The sequence below is a fragment of the Culex pipiens genome, chromosome 2 (genome assembly GCF_016801865.2).
Source record: "Culex pipiens pallens isolate TS chromosome 2, TS_CPP_V2, whole genome shotgun sequence".
In the NCBI taxonomy this organism is placed as follows: Eukaryota; Metazoa; Arthropoda; class Insecta; order Diptera; family Culicidae; genus Culex; species Culex pipiens.
In genome coordinates, this window is record NC_068938.1 from 163,386,600 (window position 1) to 163,402,157 (window position 15,558).

General features: G+C 38.4%; 1 protein-coding gene and 1 long non-coding RNA gene across 2 annotated transcripts in view; both read right to left on the minus strand.

Annotated features, from left to right (window-relative positions):
* Positions 1-5,545, minus strand: part of LOC120416734 (protein king tubby 2) — a 62,158-nt gene extending 56,613 nt beyond the window's left edge. The window contains exon 1 of the mRNA XM_039578561.2: positions 4,905-5,545. Coding sequence (XP_039434495.1) covers positions 4,905-4,952 — 48 coding nt within the window. The 5' untranslated portion in view covers positions 4,953-5,545. The remainder of the gene's footprint in view (positions 1-4,904) is intronic.
* Positions 5,546-13,909: 8,364 nt separating this feature from the next.
* LOC128093148 (uncharacterized) lies at positions 13,910-14,930 on the minus strand. The gene is made up of 3 exons (XR_008212268.1): positions 14,619-14,930; positions 14,089-14,560; positions 13,910-14,028 (listed from the first exon to the last, which is right to left on the minus strand). It is a non-coding gene; the product is annotated as an uncharacterized LOC128093148 (long non-coding RNA).
* Between the last annotated feature and the right edge of the window lie 628 nt (positions 14,931-15,558).

Consider the following 15,558-nt stretch of genomic DNA (forward strand, 5'->3'; position numbering starts at 1 on the left):
CTACCATCGACTCAATTAAAAATGTAAAAACCTCCTCCTCCAGCTCGAGCACTTGCTACTGGGAAGATCCAACCGTTCGCCCAGTGACATCATCGCCATCATCACTTGCACTCTTGCTTCCGCGCCTCAAAATTGCACTCCACAGTGAAAACCCCCCGCACCAGCTGACCTTGATTATTTTATTACGCCCCGGCCATTCGACTCGGACTCTGTCAGTCGTCGCTTCTGGGGGGGGGTCTTTCACGCTCATTACGACGGTTTTGCCCGCGAAGAAATTATTCGGCGAATGAATGAAAACAACGAGACAAAAAAAATGATGTTTACTTACTCTTCAGAAGAGAGCTTCTTTCGAGGGGGGAAGGTTTCACATTTCACAACTCTAGGCTATTGGCAAATTTCACTCAAAAGTACTTCGCCAGGTGAATTTGTTTTTCTAACAACGGCTACGTGCCCAAATTGTAACGGAACTTGGTCTGGCCATCACTGTCCAGTGTAGATATTTTCATTTCATCAGCACATTCAAATGAGTTCGATGGATGGTGTACGGTAAGCTCAGTTGTAATTAAAAGGTTTGGATTGAATTTCTTTTGCTGAAATCAATTTGCATTTTTTAATTCATTATAACATAATTTTACTTTACATGCTGCTAAAAAAATCCATCATAAACGTTGTTTGAGAGTGGTTACTAATGCATTTTTTGTTTGTTAAAACAATATCAAAAAAAGAATCTTCACCAAAACTGTTTCACTAGAATAAAATATGTTTTAAGCCTTTTAAATTAGGTTATCCATACAAAGCTCCAAACAATTTGGCAAAAATGATATGTTAATATTCGACAATCTGTATCTTTTGGAGGAATTTTCTGATCGATATGGTGTTTTCGGCTAAGTTGTATTGATGAGAACTAAAAAAAGGTACACAGAAGAAAAATCCCGATTATTTAATCAAAAAAACAATGCTCAAAATCTGTATACTTTGATTTTTTTGAAAAATATGTATTTTTGAGCCATTTCTAAGTCTCACAAAACAACTTCAATTTATGGTTCAATTTTCAATGGTAATAATAACAATAAAAACATTTCTGTAATTTTCTGAAACTAACTAAGGGACTTTTTCCAGTTTTGATGGAATAATCTTTAAAAAATCTTTTTCACTTAAGAACTCTCTTCACTCGCGAAAGAGAGAGGAGGCGAAACTCGCAAAAGAAAATCGCTCTCAAGTTTTCGAAAAAAAAAATCAATCAGTTGAAGATTTTTTGTGATTCTCATTGTTAGTACAACTGAAATTAATTTATTTCGTTTTGCTTACAAACAATGTTCATCTAAGAAAAGCGACAAGTCATTTTTCGACGTGTGACGTTACACCTACAAGTGTAGTATGTGAAATCGGTGTTCCGTTGAATAATCCAGATGATGATTTTGTTGGTTTCTTTTGAAAGATCTTCTCTTTATGAGCATCAACAGATTTTCTTTTGATGAAGATTCTTCCATCGCTAAGTGGATTATAATTTAATTAATGTTGAGTTATTGATATTTTTGTTCATTGTTGTGAAATTTGTTTACAAATTATATTTCAGATTATTTTTTAATATGATAAATCATTACTATCAACCACTTCATTTTTCATTTTTCAAAAGGTCATGTGTCTATTACGATCTCCAGTAGCATTTTTTTGTTGCTTTCGATGTTTTTGAGGAACAAAAAAAAAGATATGCATATGAACAATTTTGTTGTTGTTTACATTGCTCTGCTGTACATATCTTTTTTTCAGTGGTCAGTTAAATTGATTGCAAACTCAGCAGAAAAATAAGAATTACACGGAACAATAACAACATATATCTTAACAGCCGTAAATTGGGCTGACATTGACAAAAAATAATGCATTATTATTCAAACGTCAAGTTTAAATATGAATATTGTTTTTAAAAAAACGGGTAGACTTGGACATTGACTGACTTTCTTACTAATTTCAGCCTGAAAGTGTACAATAACACCAAATTAGGTATAAGTAAGGTAATTTTTAATGTTTTATTTGAAAAAAATACAGTTAAATGTTTGTTTAACTAAGTTTTCTAGTTAAATTTTTTTAAAATGATAAAAAATATTTTTTTTAAATAAAAATAACTAATTTTATTTATTGCCACCAAAAAAAAATTTGTAGCATGATTTAAAAAACCAGAATTAATGAGAAACTTGTTCTATTGAAAATGCCTTTAAATCTGAAGTTTTATTTAAATTCTGTTTCAATAACACTTAAAACATGTAACATACAAACTTTTTTAACTGTTCTTAATTTAAAATTTCCAAAGAATCCGATAATGCTGCCGTTTTATATCAATTAAAACTCATTTTGATTGAGACAACTTGACACTTTGAGAGTATTGAAATAATCATATTTAATATTTTTTGATAATTTTGGTTAACTATCTTTAAAAGCTTTTCCAAATTTGCTGAAAACTTCGTCTTGAGGTACTTTGAACATTTCTCTACCAATTTCACCATGGTTGTACACCATTCCGTTTGTATTTAATTCGTATTTTTTATTTTGCAAAAATATAAATTAAAAAAATCAAATTTCAAGTTTTTGATTTTTTGATAAAAATTATACCAGTTATGCTACTGTCACAAATTTGCAAAATAGCTAATAAATTTATGTAAGTATTTTTTATAATTTTTACGTCTGTTTTGATCTGTGGTTCTACACACTTAGATTTTTTACCGAATTTGGTAGTTGAAAAATCGGTAAGGTTTAGATCGGTAAATCATGTGTCAAAACGAACAAAATTTTACCGAGTTTCGGTTGTACGATGAACAATAATGAACTTCATTACCGAATTTCGGTAAGTTTTTACCGCATTTCGGTAAGTTTTTACCGAATTCGTTTTTTTAGTTTACCGAACTATTTAGCAGTTGAAAATTCGTAAACTTTACCGAATTCGGTAAAAAATGTATGTGTGTAAAGTTCGAAAATTTTAAAAAGCATAAACAAACGTTATTTTTTTAACAGAAATATTTTTATTGATCCTCATTTTTTAAGGTAATTTGTATTTAATTCATGAGTCGATATTGAAGGGACCGTCGAAAGCGGGAGGTATCTAATTATAGAACAAAAAATCAATGCATTCTTCTTGAAGGGACTGAAAAAAATATTGACAGCTGGTGCAATATTGATATAGAGAAGATCAACAGCCAGAGAGTCGACTGTAGTTGAATGTCTTTTAAATTACATAATGCATTTTTTTAAATATTTTATTACGCCATTTTGGATTTACAAAAGTCATAATTATTAAGCTCGACCGTCAAAAATAAGACAACGGAATTTTTTTTTGTGATTCGATTATCCGAAGTCAAATTTTTTTTAAGCCTTCGGATAATCGAGGCTGGACTGTATCTTCAAAATTACGGGATCTATCTAATTAATTTTTGATTAAAATACTGGCTACAAAATTAATTACAACAAAGTTTGACTATTTTTATAATCAGGTTGAAATCACGGTTTAGACTTTTTGCAATCTAGATAGTACGAGTCGTACATTTATCCAACGAGGTTCACCGAGTTGGATAAATACGACGAGTGCTGAAAAAATCAAGTTTTGCAACGAGTTCCATACAACATTTTTTTTGTAATTTCGAAAAACACCCATTGAGTGAAATTTTAAGTCGAATTTTCATTTATTTTGTCAAAAAAAAAAATCAAACCATCCACATTAACGACCCCCGGGTCTTTTGTGGTCTCTATTGCAAGTTTCTGCTCGAACCTTGGAGTCCGAAGGCTTGAATGGGGAGAGCACCCAAACCTCTTTTTACTCCAAGGAACCTTCCACCCCAGTGTTTGAACTGACGACCTTCGGATTGCGAGTCCAACCGCCGCCAGCGATTCCACCGAAGTAGGCTTGGTTTGGTGTGTTGTTTGTACTTATGGCATGGAGTCGACTCCTACACCTCGAATGACTTAACGGCCTAACAACAACCAAGGCCGGGACCGACATTTTACTTCCTCATCCGATGGAAGGTTGGAGCAGATGGGAATCGAACCCAGAATCATCCGCTTACAAAGCGGACAGCGTAACCATTCGGCCACGCACTGTCAATAAATCGTTTAAATCAAAAAAAATGTTGAAAAGTGTTACTTTTCGAAATAAGTGCTGAAAAGTTCAACTTTTCAGCACCCATTTCAGTGCTGAAAAGTAGAACTTTTCAGCATTTATTTTGAAAAGTGTTGCTATTCGATTCTGTTATTTTTGGTACAGAAAAGTAGGCTATTTCGTCGTTCAAGAATGTCAGGAAAAGTAAATAGTTTCACGACGGGATTGCAAAAAATATATTTTTTTAATTTTAAATTTGGAGTTTTTTTTTCAAATATGGCCCGCAAGTATCAAAATTCTAAATTGGCCACCTTGCTTTAAAAAAAGATGCATCATATTTTTATGACATTTTCTAACACACCTGAGTGTACCGCGCACTAAACCAGAACCAAATCAGCAATGGATTAAAACAAGTTTTCGCGTCCGAGCTAGTAGCGTCACCAGTCACCCGTCAGCCAGCCAGCAGCTGCTTCAATAAGACTTGGACGGAGGGGAGAGAGCCCGGCCCCCAAAAATCGATTACGATGACCCATTTGTTGTGGCGCGCTGCTGGCTGTGTGATGTCCTGCAGCACCAATGCTGCGCTACCAACCAACCAACGATATTTGAATATTATGCTGATGACACATGTACGGACGACTGGCGGCAGGACCACTGCGGGTCTGATTTGCATTTCGAATCCCTGTTGGTTTGCGTTTAATTGCTTGTATTAACGCTGCTGGGGAAGGATTAACTCGAATTGGTCCTATTAGACCGGAGTGTCTACCTCGGGGTGCTACATTGACCTGTTTAGACATAGCTTGGGGACCCTCGTATTTACTTGCTGTTCCAGCTTCTGATGTCTGCTGTTATTGATTGCACCACTCATTGTGCAATTGCTGGACACTGCTGTCTACTGCTGCTACTCCCAGTGGGACTGGTTTCAGGGTAATTCCGGATCGTTTCCCGGAGGTACTTCCGGTGTGACACCTCTGGGAACCTTTTCTGCCGCACACTCACACTCGCGAAAGTTGGCCGCCGCCGCCGGAACTCTGCAGCGAAACCCCGTAATCGATTCTATCTAGCTTTATTTTATCGATATGTGTCAAACGGACGCGATGATAACTTCACTGTACTTGTCTCTTTTATTATTCCCCTCTCGAAACTATTTAAACGCAATTCCACTCGGTACTCTTTGTATATGTACAACACTTTTATGTGTAGAACTAGTTTTTTTTTATTCTATTCTACCATTCAATTTTAATACAATCGTCGGCTGGTCGTCACCGTCGTTGTTGTTGTTGTTGGCGGAATCGACTCTACACCAGTGTCGAGACCTCCTCCTCACACACCAGCTCATCTACGGAACCAGACCAGAACCACCACCGCGCACCAACACTACGACACTCCCCCTGGATATAATAGCACTCGCGAAGAACCGTTTTTGCGTCCTTCCAGGTGCACGCCGTTCCAAACAATGAACCTTGCAAACCCGAACGGGCACCGTCTCGGCGCGTTGCTGCTCGTTCATGACTGCGGTGTTCATTCATATAGGGTTGGCACACCAACACCAACAGCAGCTGGTACAACGCCAAAGATGTGTGCAGAGAAAAACATGAAGAGTTGAGGCGAGAATGACCTATGTAACAAAAATGAGCTTTGCCTCGATGCCTTACGAGCTTCAACGCTATGAGAGGACTTTTTTATCGCGGTGCGAATTTGAATCGAGAAATTAAAAGTGAGAGTGTGTGCGTGCAAAATGGAGTTAAACTTTTCAAAGTGCCATGGTAACCTTCACAGCAACTTCATAGAAAGTTTAACTCCATGTTGCACACACTCTCACTTTTAATTTCTCGATAGACTGAGTGTAGAAACATATTCACCGACGTGCCTTGCGAGCTGCATGCTATAAAAAAAACTAAAGGAAAAACGTAAATTTTTATAGCTTGCTGGGCAGTTTACTACTGACTGTGGCAGTGATGTACACTAAAGTCCAGACTCGATTATCCGAAGTTCAATTATCTCAAGGATTGTATGGTCTTGAGATTCTTAACCCCAAATTATAGCCAATTGGGTCCATGCCATCTTAAGATATCTTGGCACCCGTAAATCAACAGTTGAGTTACTTGATGTTAAGAGAAAAATGCTCAAAAAGTTTGAAAGTTCGCTTTGCGCATGCCAACATTTCAAGCTTAAATCGTCTCTTACTCAATTTAATCATGCAATATCTTCATGAAACTCTCAGGTGTAAACCATCTTTTCAGTAGATTTAATAAATGTTTCGCAATATGAAATTTGGAGCTTTTCTACATGCCTGTAAACCCTTCGATTAATTTCTAAGTTATACAAACATTTAAATATTTTTAAAATCTCGTTTGAAAATTTCCAAATTACATTTGAAACTTGATATTTTTTGGTATTTCAGTGTTTTTCCCGAATTTCTCAGAAACATGACAAGTTTGGAATTTGATGTGGAATCATTGATTTTGTGTCATAATAATTATCAACACTAAATAATTGCTTTGGTAGGCTACTCATTAGATAATTTTATTGAAATCTTTGGTATTTTGTAGACGTTGGACCAAGAAAGAACTTCAAAATAAGGGGCAGGGGGCAATATGGCTATCCTAAGTAAAATGCACCAAAAACAATAGAAGTACATACAAATCTATGAATTCTAGACTAAATTTTCCAAAGGTTCTATCTGCATAGGAAACCCATGACTCCTACGTTGTTTTGAAAATTAACCCTAGAATTCAGTGTTGTAGGCTTATGCTTTGGGATTTTCCTTTAAATATTACAAAAAAATTAAAACTATTTATGATGTACTTTAAAAAAAAAGTTTTTTTCGACTACATTTCCAGGGTGCGGGGCAGAATAGACCACCCTGTGGGGCAGAATGGGCCCCCCTATGGCAAGCTATTTCTTCTAATACAACGTTGAAATACGGAATCGACGTAACACCTTATAATTGCGGTTTCGTCAACGGATCCACAGGCGTGTATCGTTCTTTTTGCGACAAGACTCCGCCTCCCGGGTCTCCTAAGTGTGAAGGTATGGGCACGGGGAGAGGGCACCGAATACCTATATTTTACACTTAGAATTTTTGCGTCCGCCTCGGGATTCGAACCGGTGACCTCTGGATTGTGAGTCCAGTGCGCGGTCCGATTGATCCACAAAGGCAGACATTGAAATACGATAAGAGATGACTCAAGGGACCTTTCCAACATAGGTTCCTTGAAGTTTGATGACTTTTATAAAATTAGTCAATTAAGAAAACAATCTTTTTTTTGAAAATAGTGTAAATATCACGAAATAATACACTATTTTTACAAATAAGCGTCAGAACAACTAAAAAATTTACTAATGTTGTATTAAATGTGATTCAAGAGGATATTAGGGGTAAAATAATTCAAATTCAAATTTCATAACTTCTGATCGTTTTTAGAAGGGAGGAAAAGGGTGATGCCTTCTGCCCCAAGTGGATTTTGATTGAACACTTCCACTTACAAAGCCCCCAAATGATTTGAAGGTTCCGTAACATTCTAAGCATTGGACAAACTTTTCAAGCTATCTAACTTTTCAAAATGCTCACCCGGATAAAAAATTACCATTTGATTACCATATTGGATCATACAATGACACTTTGAGAAATGGTAACTATTTGTGAAATCGTTTTTTCAATTTCCCAAAATTAAAATTTAACTATATTAAACTATTTGTGAACTGTTTGATTTAAGGTTACTTTTTGCCAAATAGTACTTAAACCATTTATTTACCATACAACAAACAGTTTTTTGACGAAAATAGTACTGAGTTTTTTAAGGTTACCATTGCTAACCACCCTTATGCCAGATGGTTAAACCATTTGTGAGATAGTAAAAATTCATGCCAACCATATAAATACCATTTTTAAAATAGTAGTCAAACATTTTTGGAAATGGTAGTAACAATATAGTTTAAAGTTCAATTACCATATGAAAAAAAGTTTTTATATGGTACTTTTTTATGCGGGGCATTCAACAAGAACCTCAAAATAAACAGTATTTGTGTGGTTATGCAAAAAAAATACATTTTTGCTCATAATTCGAAAAATACAATGTATTTGAACGTAGTTTTCGGTGTGGTAATGTTATTTGACGTATTTTTAAGACCCTTGCCTTATAGTTGGTTTCTAAAGCGCATAACCAAAGGTGGCCATAGGACCTTGAGGACTATTTGAAAAAAAAATAGATATGCGAAATATTTTTTCCGCTTCAAAAGTTAATTTCCAAAAATCTTTATTATATTGTTGGAGGAGGCCTTCGGATAATCGAGTCTGGACTGTGTTTTACAATCAATTGTACGGGTTTTTTATAGTGGAATTTTTATTTCTTGGAAATTTTTTAAGCGAGGCATAAACTTCAAATAAAATTTGTATTTGCCGAATGAGAAATAAGTATTTACAACGTGTTACAGCTAGTAAATGCAGAACCGTAACAATTGTTATAGTGTGATCACTGATTGATGATCATTGTTGATTGTTTAAAATCAACTACATCATGGAATTTGATGTTTCGGCATTTAGGTAAAACGGTAATTATAAAAACGACACAAAACTATTTTGTTGAAATTGGGAAATGTTTACTTGTTTCGTTAACAACCATAAACAGTGAAAAACGAAAACAACCACTGTTTTGTGTGCCCAAAAAACAAGTTCAAGTGGGACCGTTATGCTCTCATGTTGACCGTACCGTAGTAAAGCATACACCAGCATAAAACAACAACAAAAACAAAACACCCGTCCAGACGTAAACTAGCGGTGTATCGTGTACAGTCAAACCTCGCATAAGAGCGCCTCGCATATGCAACTTTGCATATACGAGTCATTCCACCTGATTCGGTTTTGTCGCAAGAGTTGCATATGCGAGGTACAGGGCTTATGGGATTTTGGCTATATGGGAGACATGGGCTATATTTTTATAAAAAATCATCTTAACTATACAAGTTTATAGTGTTTTGGAATCGTTATGAAGTCAGCTATACAGCTACACCAAATTTACAAGGTTTACGATGTTCTAGGTCATCCGAAACTTCCTCAAGTTAAGGCCTATGTGTTCACCGTCGTACTAGTATGAGGTAGGCGATTTTCGACTTAGAGGTCATGCTCGGGTAGCTTCAGGGTGTCTCGGGGATTATGGATTTGATATGCTGAAAGGTTCTAGGATACTCTATTGTTACTGTTGAGATGTTTAAAGTTGTCTACGAACTACCGGAAGTTACGGTCAATGGGTCTACCGCCGTAACAAGGCAGAGGTCGGTGGTTTTTGACATCAGATCATATCCAGACAGCCTCAGGGAGGTTCGGGGACTAGTCTACCGATGTGTGGTGATGTTCTGGGTCTCCTGTAGAGTCCCGGGAGTTACGGCCGATCGGTCTACCGCCGTAACAAGGCAGAGGTCGGTGGTTTTTGACCTCAGATCATATCCAGATAGCCTCAGGGAGGTTCAGGGACTAGTCTACTGATGTGTGGTGATGTTCTGGGTCTCCTGTAGAGTCCCGGAAGTTAAGGCCGATCGGTCTACCGCCGTAACAAGGCAGAGGTCGGTGGTTTTTCACCTCAGATCATATCCAGATAGCCTCAGGAAGGATCAAGGACTAGTCTACCGATGTGTGGTGTAGTTCTGGGTCTCCTGTAGAGTCCCGGAAGTTACGGCCGATCGGTCTACCGCCGTAACAAGATAGAGGTCGGTGGTTTTTGACCTCAGATCATATCCAGATAGCCTTAGGGAGGTTCAGGGACTAGTCTACCGATGTGTGGTGATGTTCTGGGTCTCTTGTAGAGTCCCGGGAGTTAAGGCCGATCGGTCTACCGCCGTAACAAGATAGAGGTCGGAGGTTTTTGACATCAGATCATATCCAGATAGCCTCAGGGGGCTTAGGTGCTAGTCTACCGATATGCGGTGATGCTCTGGGTCTCCTGTAGAGTTCCGGGAGTTACGGACATTAAGGCCGTAATGCCAGAGAGTCTATAAAATTCCATGAAGGTATCCGGATGTAATCTGAATTATAAAACTAACGACCTTTGTCTTGTTACGGTGGTAAACATATGGACCATAACTCCCGGCATTCTATAGGAGACCCCGATCATCACCACATTCTGGAAGACTAGTCCCTGAACCACCCTAAGGCTATACGGATATGTTGTGAAGTCAAAAATTACGGTCGTAACTTCCAGAGCTCTACAGATGACCTAGAACATCTTGATATATAACATCTCTGAGGCTATCCGGAAATGATATGTGGTCAAAAACCTTCGACCTCTATCTTGTTACGGCGGTAGACCGATCGGCCGTAACTCCCGGGACTCTACAGGATACCCAGAACATCACCACACATCGGTAGACAAGTCCCTGAAGCTCCTTGAGACCCAGAACATCACCACACATCGGTAGACTAGTCCCTGAACCTCCCTGAGGATATCTGGAAATGATCTGAGGTCAAAAACCACCGACCTCTGCCTTGTTACGGCGATAGACCGATCGGCCGTAACTCCCGGGACTCTACAGGAGACCCAGAACACCACCACACATCGGTAGACTAGTCCCTGAAGCTCCTTGAGGCTATCTGGATATGATCTGAGGTCAAAAACCACCGACCTCTGCCTTGTTACGGCGGTAGACCGATTGGCCGTAACTCCCGGGACTCTACAGGAGACCCAGAACATCACCACACATCGGTAGACTAGTCCCTGAACCTCCCTGAGGCTATCTGGATATGATTTGAGGTCAAAAACCACCGACCTCTGCCTTGTTACGGCGGTAGACCGATCGGCCTTAACTCCCCGGACTCTACAGGAGATCCAGAACATCACCACACATCGGTAGACTAGTCCCTGAACCTCCCTGAGGCTATCCGGATATGATCTGAGGTGAAAAATCACTGACCTTTATTTTGTTACGGCGGTAGATCCATCGGTTGTAACTCCCGGGACTCCTCAGAAGACCCAGAACATCACCACATATAGGTAGGCTAGTCCCTGAACCTCCCTGAGGCTATCCGGAAATGATCTGAGGTCAAAAACCAGAGTCACAATCGCCTACCTCATACTAGTACGGCGGTGAACACATAGGCCTTAACTTGAGGAAGTTTCGGATGACCTAGAACATCGTAAACCTTGTAAATTTGGTGTAGCTGTATAGCTGACTTCATAACGATTCCAAAACACTATAAACTTGTATAGTTAAGATGATTTTTTATAAAAATATAGCCCATGTCTCCCATATAGCCAAAATCCCATAAGCCCCGTACCTCGCATATGCGTGCTTCGCATAAGAAACCCCCATAAGAGTTGCATATGCGAGGTTTAACTGTATGTGCGAGAGAGCGTCCCAGAGAGCAAAACCGGGAGAACAGCTGCAAACAAAACAGTCAGGGTGGCAAATAGAGAGAGAACACGTGAATGAATCCTGCAGTGCAACGTTTATTTTATTCATTCATTGTACGGTGCCCCTGCAGCAAAAGGTTGAAACAGACACGAAAAATCACGTTGAGACTAAAATATTAATTCAAAATTTTCGTTGCAACATTCGTTGCAAATTTTGATGCTGATTTTACTCCAAGAATATTTGAGATATATTATTAATAGTTTGTTTTGTTGCTGATATTACATTTTTAATTGTTTTTCATAACATTCAATGTGTGAGCGATAGACCTAATGCACCCAGCTGGTACATGATGTTTCTTCTGCTCACGATCGTTCCAAAGTTGCGTTGCTTTGACGATACGATCTTTCGTTGCACGACACATCGGTGAAACAAATAGCTTTACAGACGTACAGACATGCCTCGGTTTAGCACCGCATATGGGGGATGCAAAACCGAGGCACAGAGCTTATGGGATTTTGGCTATATGGGAGACATTGGCTATAATCGTCTGAAAACTCATGCAAACATAAAAAAATTATAGTGTTCTGGAATCGAGATGAAGTCAGCTATCCATTTAAATTATAATTTCATGAAAATTTTCATAAAAATACGTATTTTTCCTGTATTTTGAAAATGCATTTTTTTCTCTAAAGAAACCAAAAATATATTGTTATTGAAATATGGGTGTCAAATGATCTTTTTTTTCATACGAATGTTAAATCATGTTTTTTAAACACTCAAAATTTTCACAAAACTACGTATTTTCGAGAAAATACTCAAAATTTCCGTTTTACAATGTGGGTATCAAACGATCGGGATTTTTTCATACATTTCGAATGTAATAACAACATTTTTTTTAAATATTAAAAATTTTCACAAAACTACGTATTTTCGAAAAAAATACTCAAAATTTCCGTTTTTACAATGTGGGTATCAAACGATCGGGATTTTTTCATACATTTCGAAAGTTTTAACACCATTTTTTGAAAATACTCAAAATTTTCACAAAACTACGTATTTCAGAAAAAATACTCAAAATTTCAGTTTTTACAATATGAGTATCAAACGATCGAGATTTTTTCATACATTTCGAATGTAATAACAACATTTTTTTTTACAAAACTACGTATTTTCGAAAAAAATACTCAAAATTTCAGTTTTTACAATATGAGTCGTTTGATCAGGTTTTTTCATACATTTGTAAGAAGTTTTGTGAAAATTTTAAGTATTTTCAAAAAAAATGTCGTTATAACATTCGAAATATCGTGCTTTCCATTTCATTAGGGCACAAAACTTTTGTAAACAAGAGTGTAGCCCTCTCACACCTTATGCAAACTGTCATTTGAGTGAAAGGGATACACTATTGTTTACAAAAGTTTTGTGCCCTTTTGAAATGTTAGGCTCCATATATGAAAAAAATATTTTTTTCCGAAAAAACGTAGTTTTGTGAAAATTTTGAGTGTTTTCAAAATATGTTGTTATTACATTCGAAATGTATGAAAAAATCCGATAGTTTGATACCCATTAGGGTGGGTCATTTTTTTCGAAAGTGCTCGGATCCGGCTGAAATAAAGACCATATTGTAGAGGGGACCCATAGGGACTCTCATACCAAATTTGAGCTCATTTGGTTGAAAACTGGCTTGTCGCTCGGGGGTTAAAGTTTACATGGAAATTACTATGGGAAATGCGTGATTTTACTTCAAACGCTCCTACAAGCTAAGCGACAAACTTTAACCCACACTTACACTAGGTAGCCGTGTCGGGGGTGGTCCAAGGAACATTTTTCTCTAAGGGTTCATGGTCATCCGTTCAACCCTGAGCTTGCGCAAAGCCGAAACATCCGGTGACGCTGGAATTCTTCAAAATCTCAGGTTTAACGGTCGACGCATGCTACACACAAAGAAAAAATACTCTCAATTTAAAAAGATCGTTCGTTGGATTAAAAGTTCGCGTTGGTGAATATTCGTAGAAAGTTCAAACTTTTTAATTTAAAAGTTAAAAAGTTGTTGATACTACCATGCATTTCTGGAACAAAATCGTTGTTTAGGTAAAAGTTTTTTACTTTTAATATAAGAAAAAAAAATAAATAACATTTTACATTACAGTGATGATTTTCGAAACATGTGTTGGATTTTATTTCAATATTTTAATATTAAAACAGTATGCTTTCGATTTTTTTTTGTATTTAACGGATCTGCTTATGGTTGGCCAACTTCCGCGTCCAAGCTGTACCGATTCTTACGGTACGCCACCGGTCACGTTCGAAGGCCCCAGGCTGAGCAGGTTACGGATGGATGTTTCGTTGGGGAGCAACATCGCGGCCTTAATTTTGGAGCGCGACAGCGATGTAGAGAACAGGGTGGTCTCGTTGCCGGTCATCATCAGGACAGGCTTGGAGGAGTTGACGTTTTCCGGCTAGGAAGTGAAGCGCATGAAGGTTGTTCACGATCACTACGTCCTCCTTCGAGAATGATACAGATATTGCCAACTCGCCGTCAAAGTTCATCCGGCCGAAGCTGCGCCGTTGCGGGCGGGAGCGTTTGCGGGCGGGAGTTGCTGAAAGAGTTTTAAAGTAAATGAAATTGGCTAGACACTGAACATATTCTCAATACTCACCTGTAACTTCTTCGGTATTCCAGGTAGATGTTTTTGATCAGGTTCGTCGGATCTCGCTCCAACCTCTGGAAGTAATCTGAGTACGACAGCTCCAGGACCTGCGGCTTTCGTACAGACGGTCCTTCCAGAACTAGTGCAAACTGTTCTTCCGGATGTTTAGGTAATACTCGTCCCGCAACGAGAAATGGACTGCGGACCCTCGGGACATCCCACACTGTCCCGTCATCACTTCTGGCACATAATGCTGCTGATGGTCGTAAACCGCCGGCAACGAGTGCAACATCCGCGCTGACCACCACCGATTATGCCGCTACTCGTCGTTTCCCTCTTCCGTCGGATCCTTCTCCTCACCGTGAAAATTAACTTTTTCAACGTCAATCACTTCTACCCACCCCGGGACACTACCACCGAATACAACCGGTGCAAATCCACATCCCGATCTCCGATCTTCGGCAACCACATAAACGGCGTCCTACAAAAACAAACAAAATAATCTCAAACGCCACCAAACACCCAAGCTTCATTCTTACCCATTTCGGTCGTGAAACAGCTGCAGGTCCAGCTGGAAGCTGCAGCCATGGCCTTATCCTTTTGAACACCAACTTTCCCCTAATCTCCCAACCTTGTTCCGCACCCGCACCCGAGCCCGCACCATCCTCTTTCGAAGGTTTCCGCGTCCAAGTCCTGGCAGCGGCCGCGTTCGGTTTTGATAGTCGTTGTGGACCTCCACTCACCGGAATCACCAAAACGTTTGTTTACATTTTGGACTTAGGCGAACACGGTTACACGAGAACGACAAAATGAAAGAAATTTTACAGTCGAATTAAAAGTGAAAACTTTTAAATCAGTTTAACAACTTTTTAATTCTAAAGTAAGTTACTTTTGTCATTACCGTAATATTTTTTTGTGTGTACGAAACTATGATTGACGCATCGGAAACACGACGCCAAACGTCAACACAATTACTCACCAAAATATACAAACCCCCCGTTGGAGCTTAACCATTGGCTCAGGGATGCCAGATACACAGATTTGTCTGTGTTTCACAGACATTTGAGCTCGTGTCAGACAATTTTTGAGGTGCACAGACTTTTTAAAAACTTCATTAAATTGTTATTTTGTATAAATATTAATCAAAACTTATTTAGTTAGTCTTCAAATGCTTAAAAACACAATTTTTGATGGATTTCTATGACTGTAAATTGATATATTCGAATTTTAGACAAAGGCACAGACATACACAGACTTTTTCACAGACATTTTAAAAAATCATGTGGCATCCCTGCATTGGCTAGTGGCCGCAGTGTTGACCGAGAATACTTCACATCATTGCGTACATCCACTTCCGGTAAATAGCGGGATGAGGTGATACGTTCCGGAACAATTTGGGCTGAGACCAACGGCATGGGAAGTGTTTGTTGCGAGGAATGTCTGTGCGAGATCAGAAGTGGATAATGGCGATTGGACAAG